The sequence below is a fragment of the Alosa sapidissima genome, chromosome 5, assembly GCF_018492685.1.
Source record: "Alosa sapidissima isolate fAloSap1 chromosome 5, fAloSap1.pri, whole genome shotgun sequence".
Taxonomy (NCBI): Eukaryota; Metazoa; Chordata; class Actinopteri; order Clupeiformes; family Clupeidae; genus Alosa; species Alosa sapidissima.
This window is the reverse complement of record NC_055961.1, coordinates 15,312,113-15,329,612: the sequence shown is the minus strand read 5'-3', so window position 1 is coordinate 15,329,612 and position 17,500 is coordinate 15,312,113. Positions and strand designations below refer to the sequence as shown.

The window sequence follows — 17,500 nt, the reverse complement described above, 5'->3', positions numbered from 1 at the left end:
CTTCATTTCGCCACGCGCTGACAGAGACGGATGAGACACAGCACCGCGAAGGCACCCCGTGGTTCCCCACTCAGCTCCCAGAGAGAGAGAGAGAGAGAGAGATAGAGATAGAGGGAGCGAGAGAGAGAGAGAGATAGAGGGACAGAGAGAGAGAGAGAGAGAGAGGGAAGTAGTGAGTCAGAGGAACAGGGGAGAAAAAGAGAACACCTACCCTCATTGTCCTTCATAAGAGCGAGAGTGAGGGAGATCAAAGACTGAACAGAGAAAGAGAGAGAGAGAGCGAGAGAAACAAGAGAGAGAGAGAAAAAGAGAGAAAGAGAGAGTACATTAAGAGAAGAGTGAAGAAAAGGACATAGGAGAGCGAGGGCTCGTGAGGGAGCCCAGCACACACAGTCTGGGTGCACCAGAGGGCCATAGGGTCTGGTCCCTGAAGGACCTATGAGCAGGATAAAAGCTTAGCGGCCTACAAACTGCTACTAGCATTGGGTCCCTAAGCAAGGCCCCCTCCCGAACTGCAGAGGGACTCCAAGGGCTTTTGTATTTCTTTGTCCTGCTCTCCCTCACAACGTGCCCCTCCTTCCCTCGTTCACAAGGCATTGCTGGAGGAGATCCTCAGTTGTCCTCAGTTGTCCTACCCTGGTTTAATAAAGGTTAAAGACAGCGTTTAGCTGAGTGAGAACTTTAGGCCTCGTTGAAGTTCAGACAACTTGAATTAGAGTCAGGTGGGGAGGGGGGGGGGTCCTTAGAGCTTTCTCCATCTCTCTCTCTCTCTCTCTCTCTCTCTCTTGCTCTCTGTCTCTCTTAAAACCTTTCCTCCTTTCTTCTTCCTTGTCTTTTTTTCCTACTGTTTGGGGGGGGGCTGTTGCATGCTGATGGGCAGATGGATTTCAAAGTGAGTCAGGGAGGGTAGTGTTTTTATGTATAAGTAAGAAGGTTTTGTATGTGTAAGGAATTTTAATGGTGTACAGGTTTTATTTTTTGTACCGTCTTAAAGTAAAGTAAGGGCTTAAGTAAAGGAGCACTGAACCTCTCTCATTCTCTTTCTCTCTCTCATTCTCTTTCTCTCTCTCATTCTCTTTCTCTCTTTTCCCTTCTCTCTGTCCTAAGAGGCATGAGGCAGTAATTTTACTTCCCTCAGAGACATTTGAAAACAGGTGAATTTTCTTGCCTCCTCTCCTCTCCTATCCGCTCTACACAGTGGCGAGGGAAGTCTGCCTTTTAATATTTATGGCCAGATATTCGCTGACGGGGTCCCTTTTTAGACACCTCACAAGCTCACAAATGGAACTTTTTTTCTATCCAAGGAGCCGGAGAAATATGTGCTGATTTCCACCCAAAACTGGGAAGGGGTGGGGGGGGGGTTGTTTGATAAAAGGTGCAAGACATAGCCTACACCGGCGAGCATGCGTTGCCACAAGCAAACTGTCAAGTCGTTTCACTTCAAAACAATCCCTTGAGTGTGTCTGCCAGAAGAGATGAACACAGGTTTCCTAGCGTTTGCTCGCTGTCCCCACATGCTCGAGAACATCACTCTGCATTTACGACACGTTCCTCTGCTGGAATCCCGTGAGGGAAGAGAGGGAAATGTCTGAAAACCCGGAGCGAAAATGCTTGTCAGTATGTATCATGAGGACAATGTTCCTTAATACACTGGCTTAATGCAAAAAGGCAAATCCCTGCCAGTGAATTCATGGAAGGGGGGCAGCCATTATTTCTGGGCACACACTGCACCTCCTAATCTTTCCACACTAACGCTTTCTGGCGGACTGTTATTTGACTGAAGTTATCATCTTATTTTGTGCCAGATTCAATAGCAGTGTCCAGTACTGTGTATCTATATGTGTGTGGGTGTGTGTGTGTGCGTGTGTGTGTGTGTAAGCACCTCTGTGTGTGTCATTGTCAGTCTATCTGTGTGCATTTATCCAATGGTCTGTAAAACACCCTCTTTTCCCTCTTTTTTCTCCTCTCTCTGGTCTTGCTCTATTTATCTTTCTGAATGACTCCCTCCATGTCCAACACTCTCACCCCCTCCCTCCCCTCACCCTGTTTCCATCTCCCTCCCTCTCCCTCTTTCTCTATCCCTCCATCCCTCTCTTCTTCTTCTCTTCTTTCTCTCTCTCCTTCTTTTTTTCCCTTCTCTCTCTCTCTCTCTAAGGGGCTTAATAGTGACTAAAGGTCTGAGATCTGCCCGGCCCCGTGGCCGTTACCCATATTGCTTTGCGGCGAGATGGATGTGGGAAATCTCATTTGCCCGCTGCGGCTCGCCCTGCCTTCCCAGGATCCCCCGGTGCTTCGGTGTGGACGGATCATCAGTTACCCCCTGCCCCCCAGCAGAGAGGGAAGCACTCACCCCAGCATTCTACGCTACATACACTACGCTAGTCGTCAAAGCAGTGTGTGTGTGATTGTGTTCGTTACATGTGTGTGTCAATATAAGTGTGTATATCCATCTGTGTGTGTGTGTGTTTGTGTCTGCGTCGTACATCTTTGATGCACGTTCGAGATTGTGTGCACGTCCTTGAACGTATATACAGCATGAGTGTTTATATGTGATGGTATATATATTTATATATATATACAGTGTTATTTCAGTGCAGGCTTGTGAATGAATGTATAGGAGAGAATGTGTGTGTGCAAGGGTGTGTTTGAGTCTATATCAGTACCCTGCAGAGCACACATATTTGTCTCGGCGCTGGTCGCCATTGGGGCGTGTCGCTGTATTTGCAGCTCAGTCACGTGTCCCGTTTTTTTACCCCTTTCTTTGGGTTCTGGGCTGTGCTTATTGTCCAGGCTTTGTTCTCTGGGCAACTGGCATTCGGTCAGCCGTTTGTGCGGGCAGCCATCGGCCACTGGCCCCCTTCTCCCCTCCACGGGCTTAATGAATCTGGCAGGCGGCTGCCCTCCGAGGCTCCGCAACAACAGCCCAGCTCCTCTAATGAGACCTTATCACAAGTGGATATATCCTGGAAGTCGCCGCTAATACGCCATAGTGACCAGAGAGCGAGAGAAGAGGGGTTGGGAATCGCTCACATCAAAGACAATCATTTCTTCGTTCGGAAAAAGGGGCTCGGAACCACAGGAATCTCTGGTGGTGAATGTGGAGTTAAATAAAGCCACAAAAGCGAAAGTTCCAAAATGAGATGTTTAAAATTCAGCGAGCCAGTCAAGCACAAATACACAAGTATGCGCTGGTCAGATCCATGCAAATGGTCAGTCAGAAGAGCCAGCATACTGTAGGGCTGGTTTCGACTGCTCTGGGTGTAAAAGAATGCAGCACAAGGAAGTGTGAGTGTGTGTGTGTGTGTGTGTGTGTGTGTGTGTGTGTGTGTGTGTGTGTGTGTGTTTTGAGACTACACTATATATACAATAATATCCCTCATATTCTCTACACACCAGCCTTGGTGTTGTGTTCCTTCCTGAGCGGATTTGCCAATGCAATACTGTGGCTAGCAGCAGAACTCCAGAGCCAGAGAACAAGGAAGTAAACAGGGAAAGAATGAGAGAGTGAGAAAGGTAGGTAGGTAGTGAGGCAGGCAGAAAGTCAGAGCGACAGGAACAAAGCATGAAGAAAACAGACAGACACAGCGAGAGAGAGAGAGAAAGAGAGAGAGAGAGAGTATGAGAGCAGGGCGGTGGCTTGCCATGACTGGCCACTTGCTGGTCCGGCGAGCCGAGCCATGCCGCGCCGCATGCCGAGCCGGGCGGACAGCGCCAAGGATCAGACGGCCAGCTGTGCCGCTGTCTGTCACTGTTCCGGCCCGGCGGGAGAAACCTCAAATGGAGCCCTCCGTCAAAACATGTGCTGCCCACAACCGTCCACTAATCCCCCCTAAACGCCACTAAGTCACTTGTTATTGCCCCACTGTGAGGTGATATTAAAGGCCCTTATTTGCGTTACTATATCTGTGTTGCTCTTGGCTACGCCGACGGTCTAATTCCTGGTTTGTTTAATGTAGGTCAACATCTCATATTCCACATTTCTCATTTGAGAGTGTTTGTACTACACAGGATGGAGATTATGAAGTTGAACATGCTTTGCAGATTGCAGTAGTGTTTTTTTTTTTTTTTAATGAAAGAGGCACACAAAAACATTTCCATAGGAAAAAATTTATTTATCAATATGCAATATCAGGGTCTCAAACTTGGCTTATGGGACTCCGATGAAGTTCCATAGTATCTTGTTATGAACGAATGTGGTAAAAGCTATGTATGTATAGGTATGAGTATGCATGGGTGTGTACGTATAGGGCAGTGTGTGTGCGTGTGTGTGTGCATTTGTGTGTGAGTGTCTGCATGTGTGTGTGTGTGTCTTAGTGAGAATGTAATAATTGATCATGGAGTAGTTTCTACAAAACACAAATGCACTGGGATCATGGCATACATGTACATCGAAAATAAAAATAATTATAATACTGAAATTTTAAAACAGAAATAAAAAATTTAGAAGAAGGATAATAATCGTGTTTTCACAGAGGCCGGGAGTGAGTGAAACTACCAGTGGCACGGCAAAGAGCGGGACACAGTGAACCAGAAAAAACCTACAGATAGAGTGCGAGAGAGGGAGAGAGCGAAGGAGAGAGGAAGAGAGAGAGGGAGCAGAGGAGAAAAAAGAGGGGTACCTGAAACACGGATCTCACTCTTCATCATTTCAAACATTACGTGTGTCAGCACTCTCAAAACACTTGTGCTAGCATTTACTTTGATGTGTGTGATGGGGGTATGTGTGTGTCTATACTTTACAAGTGTGGACTGGGTTAGATGAGCTATGGCTTAGGATAGCATTAGCATTCCAAGGCTAACTCCCCCTGCGGGTCTGTTTCCTCTCTGGGAGTCGAGTGACCTCAGTCAGACACAGGGTCTGCTGCCCCCCCCCCCAGCCTTTCTCATTAAACATGGGGACCTAGCTAATCTACGCAGGTCAAAAACGAGCCTTCACTTTCCCCCCACAGCCATTCTAGGAGTGTGCATGTGTGTGTTTGTTTGTGTGAGACTTTGCAACTGACTGTACAAACTGAGAGTGTGTGTGTATGAGCGAAGGTGTGAATGTATGAGAGTGTGTGTGTATGAGCGTAGGTGTGAGTGTATGAGAGTGTGTGTGTATGAACGTAGGTCTGAGAGTGTATGAGAGACTGCTTGCTCAGCTCTTGTTTGAATTTTCCATTTTTTTAATGTTTTTGTTTATGCTTTGTTTTATTTTCTCAGAACCTTGGCGCCCCTCTCCTCTCACTATATGCACTGGTACTCTCATCAGACTCGGGGTTCTCCAGCCCTGTGCTGGGTCTGGGATTCTCCCATCGAGGCCCTCTCCCCACGCAGCACAGCACAGCTGGAACCATTCACGCCGGGGTCCGCAGCATTACCGTTAGCGGCGGGCTAGGAGGCTAATGCACTAATGGGGCCTGGATGAGTGTGTGTTGTGTCTCTCCGTAGTGGCAGACACACTGGTGCTTCGCTGCACTTCACCCACACAAAGAGAGGCCAACGCGGCAACGGTGCCGGGTGAGCTCAAATACTATACCCAGCCTCAGAGAAAATGGATTAAACGTGTGGCAAAGTGTGTGTTCTTCTTTCTCTTTTTTCCCTCCTCCTCTCGTTCGCTGAGTAAATCCTGACCTCTGTTTCTCTCCCCACACTCACACACACCCTTAGACACAACCTCTATCTTGACATGAGAGAATGAGAGAGAACAGAAATAAAGAAATGTCTGAGATGCTATGTGAACTGAACCTCGTAATGTTTTTTCCTTCTCCCTCATCTTACTCTCTTTCTAAAGTGTTCCATTGTGATAGCTGGCACTTCAGACCCCCATTCTACAGAATCTTCTTTTTTTTTAAAGGAACCTAGTCTGTCCTATCAAAACCAAAACAAAAAGAAAAAAAAAAACTTTGACATATACAAAATGTCTTCTTCAAAAAAAGACACCTATTTACAAAATTTCTGCATTAAAAAACCTAATTATATTTTCATAAATGGGGCTCTAATAAATGTAACTTCTTTTAAATTTAACCTTTTTCACATACATTATTTACATTATTTCAGGCCTTGCCAACTATAACATCAGAACAACAAAGAGAGAAAACACCAACAAAACAACAATAACAGAAAAAAAAGAAAATGCCAGAAGCAACTGAGGTGTATCACAAATGTGTGTGTGTGACCTCTTAGGTTAATGTGCAGAGGGGCTGTATCTGTATCCTATGCTGTTCATAAACAGGGTCATTAACTAACTGTGGGGCACACACATACACACACACACACACACACACACACACACACACACACACACAAACACACACACACACACACGGTGTACACCGCTAAAAATCCTGTTTGCAGTCACGTAGAAAAATAATTTTACAGGTGTACATGCACACATACGCAAACAGCTGACTGCCAGAGGCAATAATAGTTATAGCTGTCAGTGTTCTGTTCTTTTTAATGCCAGAACACTTCTGAAATGTGAACACATTGGGTCTGGGAGCGCTGCAGCTGGGCCCGTCGACTGTTTCAACTGTTTCCGACAGGATTAAGAACCAAAGTAAATACGATAGATGACAAAAGCTGATGGGGAGATTATTATGTAGCAGAAGAAAGACAATGGGGGCCCGGTAACTTCGAATGTGCCTGTAAGCTCTACAATTGCACTGCGGTAGGATTCTGTGTAAGTATATGTAAGTGAGCGGGGATAACAATGTTATTTGAACATTCAAAAAAAGGAAAATAAAAACGTCGTATAAATAGTTGACAAGCACAACCGACAGTTTTCCAGATGTGGTCATATATCATAGAATACAGTATAAATTGCACAGATAGTCTACAATATGTGACACTACAGAGGAGATAATGTGTAGAGACGCTTTTAAAAACCAGCACCTGGAAGTACAAAACATCTGTTGTTGGTTTAACCATCGTGTGATTGAGCATTTAAGGAGTAACATTTTTCTAAATCCCTAAACATTAAAATAAAAATAACATGGTAACAAACAAACAAAAAAAAAAAGAATGAAACATTTGCACTTGCTGGTGCTTATTTCGCCACGTGCGTAAAACACCGGAATTTTCCACAATCTACCCTGACGCCCTGACCAGACAGCTAAAGCGCTTTTTTCCTTTTTTTCTTCTTCTTCGCGTTCCTATTCAAAGTGTCTTTTAATGGTGTGGCTGTTCACATACAAATTTAATAACTTAGTCTAAAACAATCACCCACATCAGAGAGGGGAGCCAGAGTACCTTAAAGACAAACACTCCAGGAGCTCGCTCCCATCTCACATGAAACAAGGTGTCTGACTGGGGTGGGCCACCGCGACAGCCTACACAGAGGTGGGTGATGGCCCTTTATCTGAAATGAGACCACACGTCGAAGTGGTGAAAGAGGACATTGGAGAGAGAGAGAGAGAGATAAGTGAGTGTGCTGAACTGATGTCATGTCTTCTTTTTTAAGCCCAGAGACGCCAACCAGAACAAACGCTTTGTGTGTTCGTGTGTATGTTAGTGCGAAAGTGTGTGGGTGTGTGTGTGTTCCTCTGCATAACACCAGATGGCCCGGCGGATGGAAGGATGGGTGCAAAAAAAAAGTGCAAGAGAAGAGAAGTTCATTGGAGGATAACAGCAAGAAGAGGAGAGAGAAACTGGTGTGTGTGTGAGTGTGTGCATGTGTGTGTGTGTGTGTGTGTGTGTGTGTGTGTGTGCATGTGTGTGTGTGTGTGTGTTGGAGAAGCGAGGGTGGGTGTGTGGGGGGAGGGCACTTAAGAAGAGGATGAAGCACGTGTTTATAATAAAACAAAACCCCCACGGTGAGAAAAAGAAGCACAATTACTAGCGTCTGATAAAAGCCTTTTGTTTGATAACAAATGAGTTATTTATACTAAAGAAAGGATGTGTGCTTTTAGCCTCTCATTTCAGCGTGTGACTCGTGAGCCTTTGAAAGAGCCCCAGGTAAACAGTCATTAGCAACAGAAATTATTCAGACGCCATTGCCTATGCTCATTACCTCCCCTCATATGCTTTCATATTCCCTCTATCTCTCTCTCATTTATATTCTCTCCATCTCTCTCTCGTTGGCTCACTCTGTCTGTATGCTTGCTATACTATGCTGTGGATGCCTTGGTGTCTCTCCCGTTCTCTTTTGCTTTTTCTGTCTTTCTTTCTCGCTTGCCCTTTTTTGTGTCTTTTGTTCATTTTTTCCAGTCCTCGGGAAGCTGCAGCAGAGGGGTTGGTGGTGGTGGTGGGGTGGGGGGGGGGGGCTAGAGGAAGAAGCTGGCTCCCACTTTTTCCACACGCATCCCTCTCTCCTGAAACTCGTTTATTTTATGGAGATGGACAGAACATATGTTGGATTTTTTCCTCCTACAGCAAACCCCCCTCCCCACCCGACCCCATCCAACCCCTTTTCCCCGTCCGACAAATGCTTAAACAAAAAGGACGTCCAGTCCCCCTCAAAGCCTGTCCACCAACGGTCCTTTTCTTTTCTTTTGACCAGGGCCCTGTCCTCACACTGTCCTCCTCCGGTCATACACAGAGTGTGAGAGGAGTGGACGGGCGGAATCTGTCCACTCCTTCATCCCCCACCTCCATCACGCTCATGAGCGTGTCAGTAAGAGGAGGTCAGAGGTCACTGCACCCTAGATAGCATCTAAATTGCTTCCACACGTTTGATTCTGCTCCGACAAATTTGATCTTGTTATTCTTGCTCACCGTGGGGAAAAAACCCGAGGCTAATTTAGGACACACACACACACACACACACACACACACACACACACACACACACGCACACACATGCCTTCATGTGCGCACACACACTCTCCCTCTCTGTTTATCGTCAGACCTTTTCACTCGTCATGATCTTTCAGCACTAATATAATGTGACCTGTTTGTCTTTCATTAACTCTCACTTTCTCCCGCATGCTCTCTCTCTCTCTCTCTCTCACTCACACACACACACACACACACACACACACACACACAAACTCCCTGTAATTCTCTCTCTCTCTGTCTTTCCATGTCAGAGTGCATACCTTCCTAAGCATGTGAGAACAGGAACGGTTGAGTGGGGGGACAAGGGTGTGTTCATGTGCAGGTATGCAGGCTTGGCTTGATAAAAAAGCGTTACTGGCTAATGATATACTACCACAAGGGCAGCGTAGAACAAGGAATCCAAACGACATCGCCACAAACTGCTCCAAATGGAGTGCAGTGTAGAGAGGAAACAGCACAGGACCATAAGACACTGGTGAGGAAGAGTGAGGAGGTGAAAAGAGTGACTAGGTGAGCGAATAAAAAAATAACCCACAATAAACAACAACAAATAAACAACCACAAAAGAGCAGGGAGCATTTCTAGAACGTGTCCGTCTGGGAGACAAGTTCTGTGGGTGGTGGTGGGATTGGGTGGGTGGCTGGGTGGGGGGGGGGCACGTGTGTGTTTACGTCATCAAAAAACTATGCCCTTGTTGAGAGTCTCTGGTGGGGAAAAAAATTATTCTTTTTTCGTTTTCTTCTTTGTGGAGAAGTCTGTGTGTGAACAAAGGTTTTTTTTTTCCCCCCCAGTCACATGGGCTTTCAACATCCCCTGAAGCATTAGGTGTTAGCGGCAAGGGCTAACACGCACAATCACACACATACTGATCCACGGCGAGAGCCAGAGAGAGAGAGGGACAGAGAAAACGAGAGAGGAAGAGAGAGAGAGTGTATAAGTGAGTGAGAGAGTGAGTGAGAGAGAGAGAGAGAGGACTGGTCAGCTCCTTTTTCAATGTCCACAGAGAAGAGGTCGGGAACAGGTGTGAGAGCGTCCATTTTGGAGAGGAGACAGGATGTGGTTGGAGCCAGAGGCCAGAGGGGAAGCGAGTGCTGGCTTAGACCCGAATCTCACACTCTTTCCCCTGCCTTTTCTTCCTCTCCCACGTCTTCCTCCTCTTCCTCCGCAGCTTAAGTCCGTGTTTTGCCCTCTCTTACTCCTGACGGCGCCGCTGGCCCGTCCACTCCTGGACATGAAACAAGTCTTTCATCGCACATCACACAGACTAGGTAGTAAGGGGGAAAAAAGTACAGGAACGGGTCAGGATTAGGGAACTCTCCTCTCCTCTTCTCTCTCTCTCTTTTTTCCATAGAGCTGTCCCGTATTGAAGTCAGTCCATTTCCTTGCTTCCACTCACTCTCTCTTCCTTTCTCCCACTCTCCCTCTCTCCTTCACCCCTCTCTCTTTTCTCTCACTCTCTCGCTCTTTCACTCTTTCTCTCTGCTCTTTCTCTCTCTCTCTCTCTCTCTCTCAGACTTTGTAGTAGATGTTAGCCGGGCTCTGCGGCGGCATCTCCTGCACGATGTAGACGGGGTGACCGTAGTCGCCGCTCACTTTCTCGTAGTGTGGGCAGTAGTTGTTCTCGGTCGTCCGCAGCGGGATGATGATGTCGCTGGGCTCCGAGCCGGCGCCGCCCGCCCCCTTGGGCGTGGCCAGCGTGCTGAGCGAGAGCGCGGTCCCGCGCGGCTGCGTGTGCTTGCGGCTGCGCTTGCGCAGCTTGATGAGCAGGACGATGAGGATGATGATGATGAGGAGGAAGATGACGCAGCCGGCGCCGATGGCGGCGAAAAGGGCCGGCTTGGAGCTGAAGATCCCTTCGGCCGGGTCGGAATTGCTGTTGTCCTGGTTGATTGTTTCTGCTGAGGAAAAACGAGAGAACAGGTCAAGTCAAGTCAAGTCAAGTTTATTTATATAGCACATTTCATACACAGAGGTCATTCAATGTGCAGGAGAACAAGAGAAAGAAAGAGAGACAGAGAGAGAGAGAGAGAGAGAGAGAGAGAGAGAGAGAGAGAGAGAGAGAGAAACATACAACATCAAATAAAAGCTTTTACACATCATACAAGACCTTTACTAAAGGGATACACACACATATATGCATGAACATATGCATATATACATACAGTATATAGGTTCAATGACTTCTTGCACGTCCGCAATACTAAAAACATATTCATCGTCACCCACACTTTGACAGATGCATTGGAGGTCCAGCCCTGCATTAGACAAGGGACTGCGTCAGCATGACTTGAACAGCAGTACAAAAAGGCTTTATGGGTCGACATTATGCATCCAATTACACTGACAACGGCACTTACGTGGGCTGTGCGTGTTAGTTTAGCAAAGCAAAACACGCGCGATGAGTGTGGGAATCTGACTGGAAGACTTGATCTGGTTTCTTTCAGTAGCAATGACTCCAGCTGACTGCAGCTGATTCAGTGTGTGTGTGTGTGTGTGTGTGTGTGTGTGTGTGTGTGTGTGTGTGTGTGTGTGTGTGTGTGTGTGTGTGTGTTTGTGTGTGTGTGTCTTCATGCGTGTGTGCATGTGTGTCTGTGTACACTATGTGTGTGTGTGTGTGTGTGTGTGTGTGTGTGTGTGTGTGTGTGTCTGTGTCTGTGTATATCTGTGTGTGTGTCTGTGTATGTCTGTGTATGTCTGTGTGTGTGTGTGTGTGTGTGTGTGTGTGTGTGTGTGTGTGTGTGTGTGTGTGTCTCCTGAGTAAGAGATAAATCAGGATTTCTGTGGCTGTGAGTTTAGCCATATGTTAACTCTCCAGTCGCGGAGAGACAAACTGTTTGGGGGGATATCAGCAGCTGGTGAGCTGAAGAGAAACCACCAGCAAGCTCACACACACATGCACACACACACACACACACACACACACACACACACACACACACACACACACACGGACGACAGCCCAATTATAGACCGATTCTTTTTGCTGTGTGGTCGTCTCTGTCCTGGCCAACTGTTCTACCCCCCCCTTCCCTCTCTCCCTCTTTCTTCCCTCTCTCTCTCTCTCTCTCTCACACACACACACACACTCATCCCTCTCCTCCTCTATTGTTTATCCTCCTTTGTTGAGTCTTCTTTTCCTCCTCTCTCCATTCTTCCCTGTGTGGCGTCCCTGTTCCCTCTACCAGAGAGACACATCCTCCTCCTCCTCCTCCTCCTCCTCCTCTCTGTGCATCTCATCTCTAACCTCCCTTTCTGTTGCTCTGTCATACCACTCCCACACACTTACTCTCCCTCCCTCTCTCTTTTTCACTTTCTATCCACTGTGTGTGTGTGTGTGTGTGTGTGTGTGTGTGTGTGTGTGTGTGTGTGTGTGTGTGTGTGTGTGTGTGTGTGTGTGTGTGTGTGTGTGTGAGTGTGTCAGAGTGTGTGTTTTTGTCTGTGTGTGTGTGTGTGTGTGTGTGAATGTGTGTGTGTGTGTGTGTGTGTGTGTGTGTGTGTGTGTGTGTGTGTGAGTGCGTCAGAGTGTGTGTTTTTGTCTGTGTGTGTGTGTGTGTGTGTTTGTGTGTGTGTGTGTGTGTGTGTGTGTGTGAGTGCGTCAGAGTGTGTGTGAGTGTGTGTTGTGTGTGTGTGTCTTGCTGGCTGCCGCTCTCTTGCTTTGCCTAATGAAGTTGAGACCACCTGCAGGTAAATGACTATGAGGAAGCAGTGTGGACACGCAACATTAGCTCTGCGCCAGATCCTCTCGGAAGCACACTGACAAACACCCTCGTTTGTACACACACACACACACACACACACACACACACACACACACACACAGATACTTACACTTACACATACAAACATACTCACAAACAAAACACTCTCACTCCCATGCACATACTGTAAACACACACCCACATCAATAACTCACACATACACACACTTTTACTCAGATACTTACACTTACACATGTACGCGCAAGTACACACGTACACACACACACACACACACATGTACACACACACACACACACGTACACACACACACACACACACACACACACACGTACACACACACACACACATACACACACACACATACAAACACACAACATAATGTTGCTGCGGTTTCAAAATTATTCTGATCCAAATCAACGTGCCACTAACATAGCCATGAACCCACTCTGCCCTTATCTGCTGCTGATCTCAGGTAGGAGTAGTACGTGTGTGTGTGTGTGTGTGTGTGTGTGTGTGTGTGTGTGTGTGTGTGTGTGTGTGTGTGTGTGTGTGTGTGTGAATACTAATGGCCTTCTCTCTCTCTCTCTCTCTCTCTCTCTCTCTCTCTCCGTTGGCTGTGCTGCCAGGCTAATTGCCCGGGTGTGGAGCTTAAGTGTGTGGTGCTGGGCTGTGTTTTTAAAAGTCAAGCGTGGATGGACGCCGTGATTAGCAGAAAGGAAACCGCTGCTGACTCGACCCGATCAGAGGGGCCGATAAAACCCCACCAGGCCTCAAACACAAACACACACACATGGCTAGAACCTGCTGTCCACTTTCATGGACTGTATGTGTGTGTTTTCTAATACAGTTGGGTGATTTTTCTTTTCTTGAGAATTGTCATGCTCCTGTCTTGAGCCTCATGCAACATGAACCAAGTCCTTCACCATTCATCAACATAGTGGGTTATGAAATATTACGGATCTACAGTTCACCATGAGAGAGAGAGAGACAGAGAGAGAGAGAGAGAGAGAGAGAGAGAGAGAGAGAGAGAGAGAGAGAGAGACAGAAAGCGAAAGGGGCAGAGTTTTTTTTCCGGTAATAATGTACACAGGTGAGGGAGAGACTGACGTTTTGGTCTACCAAAAACGGAGTCCATATGATCAAGTCGGCAATACTGGACTAATGGTCATTTCGTGTGAGTGTCTCTCTCTCTGTGTGTGTGTGTATGTGTGTGTGTGTGTGTGTGTCTGGCCAACACTCACATCCAGACAGCCAGGATGATAAACTACACTCTTTTATTACATTCCACTCTCTACCCATGGAACAAAGAGAGAGAGAGAGAGAGAGAGAGAGACGGAGACCCAACAGGTTGTGAAGGCACAGCTCTCCTCTCCTCATTCACAGTTTTAAGAGCGCCGAGAGAAACGCACGAGGGAAAACGAGAGGAGAAGCTTCCCAATGAAAGACAAACCCTCTGCAGGAGAGCTGGAGTCCAGCCAGGGAAAGAGAGTGAGAGAGGGATGGAGGGAAGGAGAGAGGGAGGGATAGAGAGAAATGGAAGGGGAAAAGCAGGGGGAAAGAGGGGAGAGAAAGAGGGAATGTGATTTCTTTCCTCTTGCTGAACATCTGAATTTGTTTTGTCCCTGAATGGAGCCAAGGCTCTGGGGTCTAAATGAATATCTCCAAAGCCCGAGGTTTCGTCTTTCCTTCCCCCATGAATGACAGATCAGGGGAGAAAGAGGGAGAGAGAGACAGACACAGAGAGAGAGAGAGAGGGAGGGAGGGAGAGAAACAGAATAGAGAGACAGGGAGAGAGAAAAACAAACGACACAAGGCTTCCAGTTTGCCCCTAGACCCTGCAGGCTGCCTGAGGTGATCTTATCTTTCTAACACACACACACTCACTCACACACACATGAGTATACAGAGGATGTGTGTGTGTGTGTGAGTGGGTGCGTCTCTCACCTTTGTTTCCAGGCATGACAGGCCCCTCTGGCTCCTTGCTTCTGTCCGGTGGGGACTCGGGGATTTTGTTGTCCTGATCTTTGTCTGGCTTTGCCGGGTCAGTTGACTCGGGAGCATTTGGGTCTGGACACACACAGACACACCAGAGAGAGAGAGAGAGAGATAGAGAGAGATATTAACAATTAGTGCAGAAAAATACAGTTACATCACAAGTTTTTCTTTCTGTAAAAAACCCTCTAAATTCATATTGTCTAGGCAATAATGAAACTCATCACATTAAGTTTTAATATGAGTTTTGGAGTTAATAAAAAATAGGGTTGTGTTAGTTATGTCTTCCAACAGATGTTATAACTAGAGGCAAGGGTTTTCTTAATTTTCTTACTTACTCATAATTTTAATTTGATCAAGTTCATATCTTGCTTCTTGTTGTGGTGCTATAAATATGCAAAACGCTGTATCGAAAAGCAATAACAAGTTGCTCTGCAAATAAACAAGCTTGCTTTTTTGCATTCTCATTTTTCTTTAGTTTTTCATGCAAAATAGACAAAAACAAAACAAAGTTCCACTGCCTCCACTGAAGCAGCACCCCCTGACAAGATAACACCAACATTTAAGTAGAGATGAAGACTTATTTTTAAAAGTTCTTTTAAAGTTACAACTCATATTTTTCTTTTTTCTCATGGCACCATTTTGGATCGGCGTTCATTTTAAATGTCACCTTCACAACCTCAATTTTCACCAAGGTATTCAACTGAGTCCTTCGGAAATTATCTGGCCATAAAAGCTAATTGGACAAGATGTGGTCATCAGAACCCCTGGCCATAAATAGCGGGCCTGAGTGACAGGGCGCGCCGAGCCTGTGCCAAATGAAGTTATTAGATACCGCGCAGTCCACCGCAGCATGCCAGAAATGCATTAATAACGCCTTATAGTCCTCTGGGGTGCTGTTGGGCAAGGCTGCCCAAAAACATTAGCGCAAAAACGAGGAGTGTTTCTGCATCTGCTGCAGACACTGGCTTAAGGGGGCTCTTATTCACAAGAGGCACTGAGTCTTTTGGAGCAGAGTTTATGTTCCTGTTGTGGCTGTTGTTGTTGTTGTTGTTGTTGTTGTTGTCATATGATAAAGGAGAAGGAGAGAAGAGGAAAGAGAAGAAACGAGATGTAAAAAAGAAGTGAAGAGAAGATAAACAGAAGTGAAGAAAAGAGAAGAGGAGGAGAGGGGAGAGGAGAGGATAGACTTTGTCATCCTGTCTAAGTTCCTCGGGGGAAATGAGCATCTGGGCTCTGCTGTGGCCTAATTGTTCATGTGATATAAATGAGCGTGTGCAGTGCTGTGCCGCGTCGGCCGACGCTGGAATTTACAGTGTTACTGCATGCGGTGAGCCGAGGGCTTTATGATGTTGGGGTAAGTTCCACCCGGCCCTCTCGCCGACGCATGGCTGACTTTACAAGGCAGCCTGACAGTATGGACTCTGAATCATGTTGAGCGCTCATATGAAGAGTATGTGAGAGAGAGGGAATGTGTGTGTGTGTGTGTGTGTGTGTGTGTGTGTGTGTGTGTGTGTGTGTGTGTGTGTGTGCAAAAGCATATGTTCATGACACTTCGTGTGTGTATGTGAAAGGTGAGTGCGTGTGATGTAAAATGAGGTCTACATGGTAATCGTGAGCCTGGCCCCAGGCCTACACATGAACCAGTAATAAGCCCTTCAGACACACACACACACACACGCACACACACACACACACACACACAAATACACGCAACAGATAAAATCAGGCAGCATAGGGCGCTAAGTTACAAACCCACTCAGCACTTCTGCGATCTCATTTCATGGATGAGCAGATTTCTGATAATTACGTGTAATTAATCAATAATAAGGGACCAGCAGTGCAGGTCATCATAGCAGCACATCAAAATGCTGGAGAAATCAAAATATCACCAACTGGAACCAATGCCTCGATATACAAGACACTATACCAAGATAATATACAAGCAACTCAGTTGTGGCTGCTTATAAAGATAAAATATATGTCTAAAAATATGTTAATGCAGTATTATTTGAATTATCTTAAATATAGTATCTCAATATTTGTGTGTGTGTGTGTGTGTGTGTGTGTGTGTGTGTGTGTGTGTGTGTGTGCATGCTGTTTGTATTGAGTCTGTGTGTGGCTATTTAACTTAAGTTTCCTCTAAGACTTCAGATTAGTTTTTGGTGTAATGGAGTGGCCAAGATAGCGCACCTGTCCGTGAGCTCATGTTATCATTGAATTAGCCCAAGCTAATCTGATACGGGATTATAGTATCCGATGGCTTTCTCTCTCTCTCTCTCTCTCTCTCTCTCTCTCTCTCTCTCTCTCTCTCTCTCTCTCTCTCTCTCTCTCTCTCTCTCTCTCTCTGTGTGTATGATTGCAGTTCATGAAGACTGGCGGCCCTGACCTCATACCCCGCTCTCTCTCCCCACCCTCCTGACCCACTATAAGCCAGTTCCTGCACAAAGGCACACACACACACACACACACACACACACACACACACACACACACACACACACACAATAGGCACACACAAGCACATAACAGTGACTCGTGACATTTGACCTCCAGAGGTCATTCCTATCATTCCCACTGAAGCCTGGGGAAATAAACTTGTGCATTCCAAAGACCGCACCGTCACTATTTAAGATACACTTTCAAGTCTGTGGTTGTGTGTGTGTGTGTGTGTGTGTGTGTGTGTGTGTGTGCGCGTGAGTGTGTGTCTGCGCGTGTGTTTTTTTGGTCTCAATAATCCGGTGAAAGTGAAGATTCAGGGTAGAATTGTAGTGTTGAATCTATTTCCAAAACAGAAAAAACATTTATTTTATTTCATCTCATTTAATTATGTAAGTTTGTTTGCAGATCTGGTATGGCTGCTAAATATACATTTTTTTTTATAAATACTGTGTGTGTGTGTGTGTGTGTGTGTGTGTGTGTGTGTGTGTGTGTGTGTGTGTGTGCGTGCGTGCGTGTGTGTGTGTGTGCATGTGTGTGCGTGTGTGTGTGCATGTGAGAGAGATTTTGCATATAGCGTTGTTGTTTTGCTT

The 17,500-nt window shown here is 46.3% G+C and overlaps 1 protein-coding gene across 2 annotated transcripts in view; it reads right to left on the bottom strand.

The window, feature by feature from the left end:
• Positions 1-4,091: 4,091 nt before the first annotated feature.
• efnb1 (ephrin-B1) overlaps positions 4,092-17,500 on the bottom strand; it is a 78,925-nt gene continuing 65,516 nt past the window's right edge. Inside the window, exons 4-5 of one of the 2 annotated variants that reach the window (XM_042092748.1) lie at positions 14,421-14,543; positions 4,092-10,655 (exon numbers count right to left, since the gene is read on the bottom strand). In XM_042092748.1, the coding sequence (XP_041948682.1) occupies positions 10,267-10,655; positions 14,421-14,543 (512 nt within the window). In that variant the 3' untranslated portion in view covers positions 4,092-10,266. The remainder of the gene's footprint in view (positions 10,656-14,420; positions 14,544-17,500) is intronic. The other variant, XM_042092749.1, reaches the window with a different exon arrangement.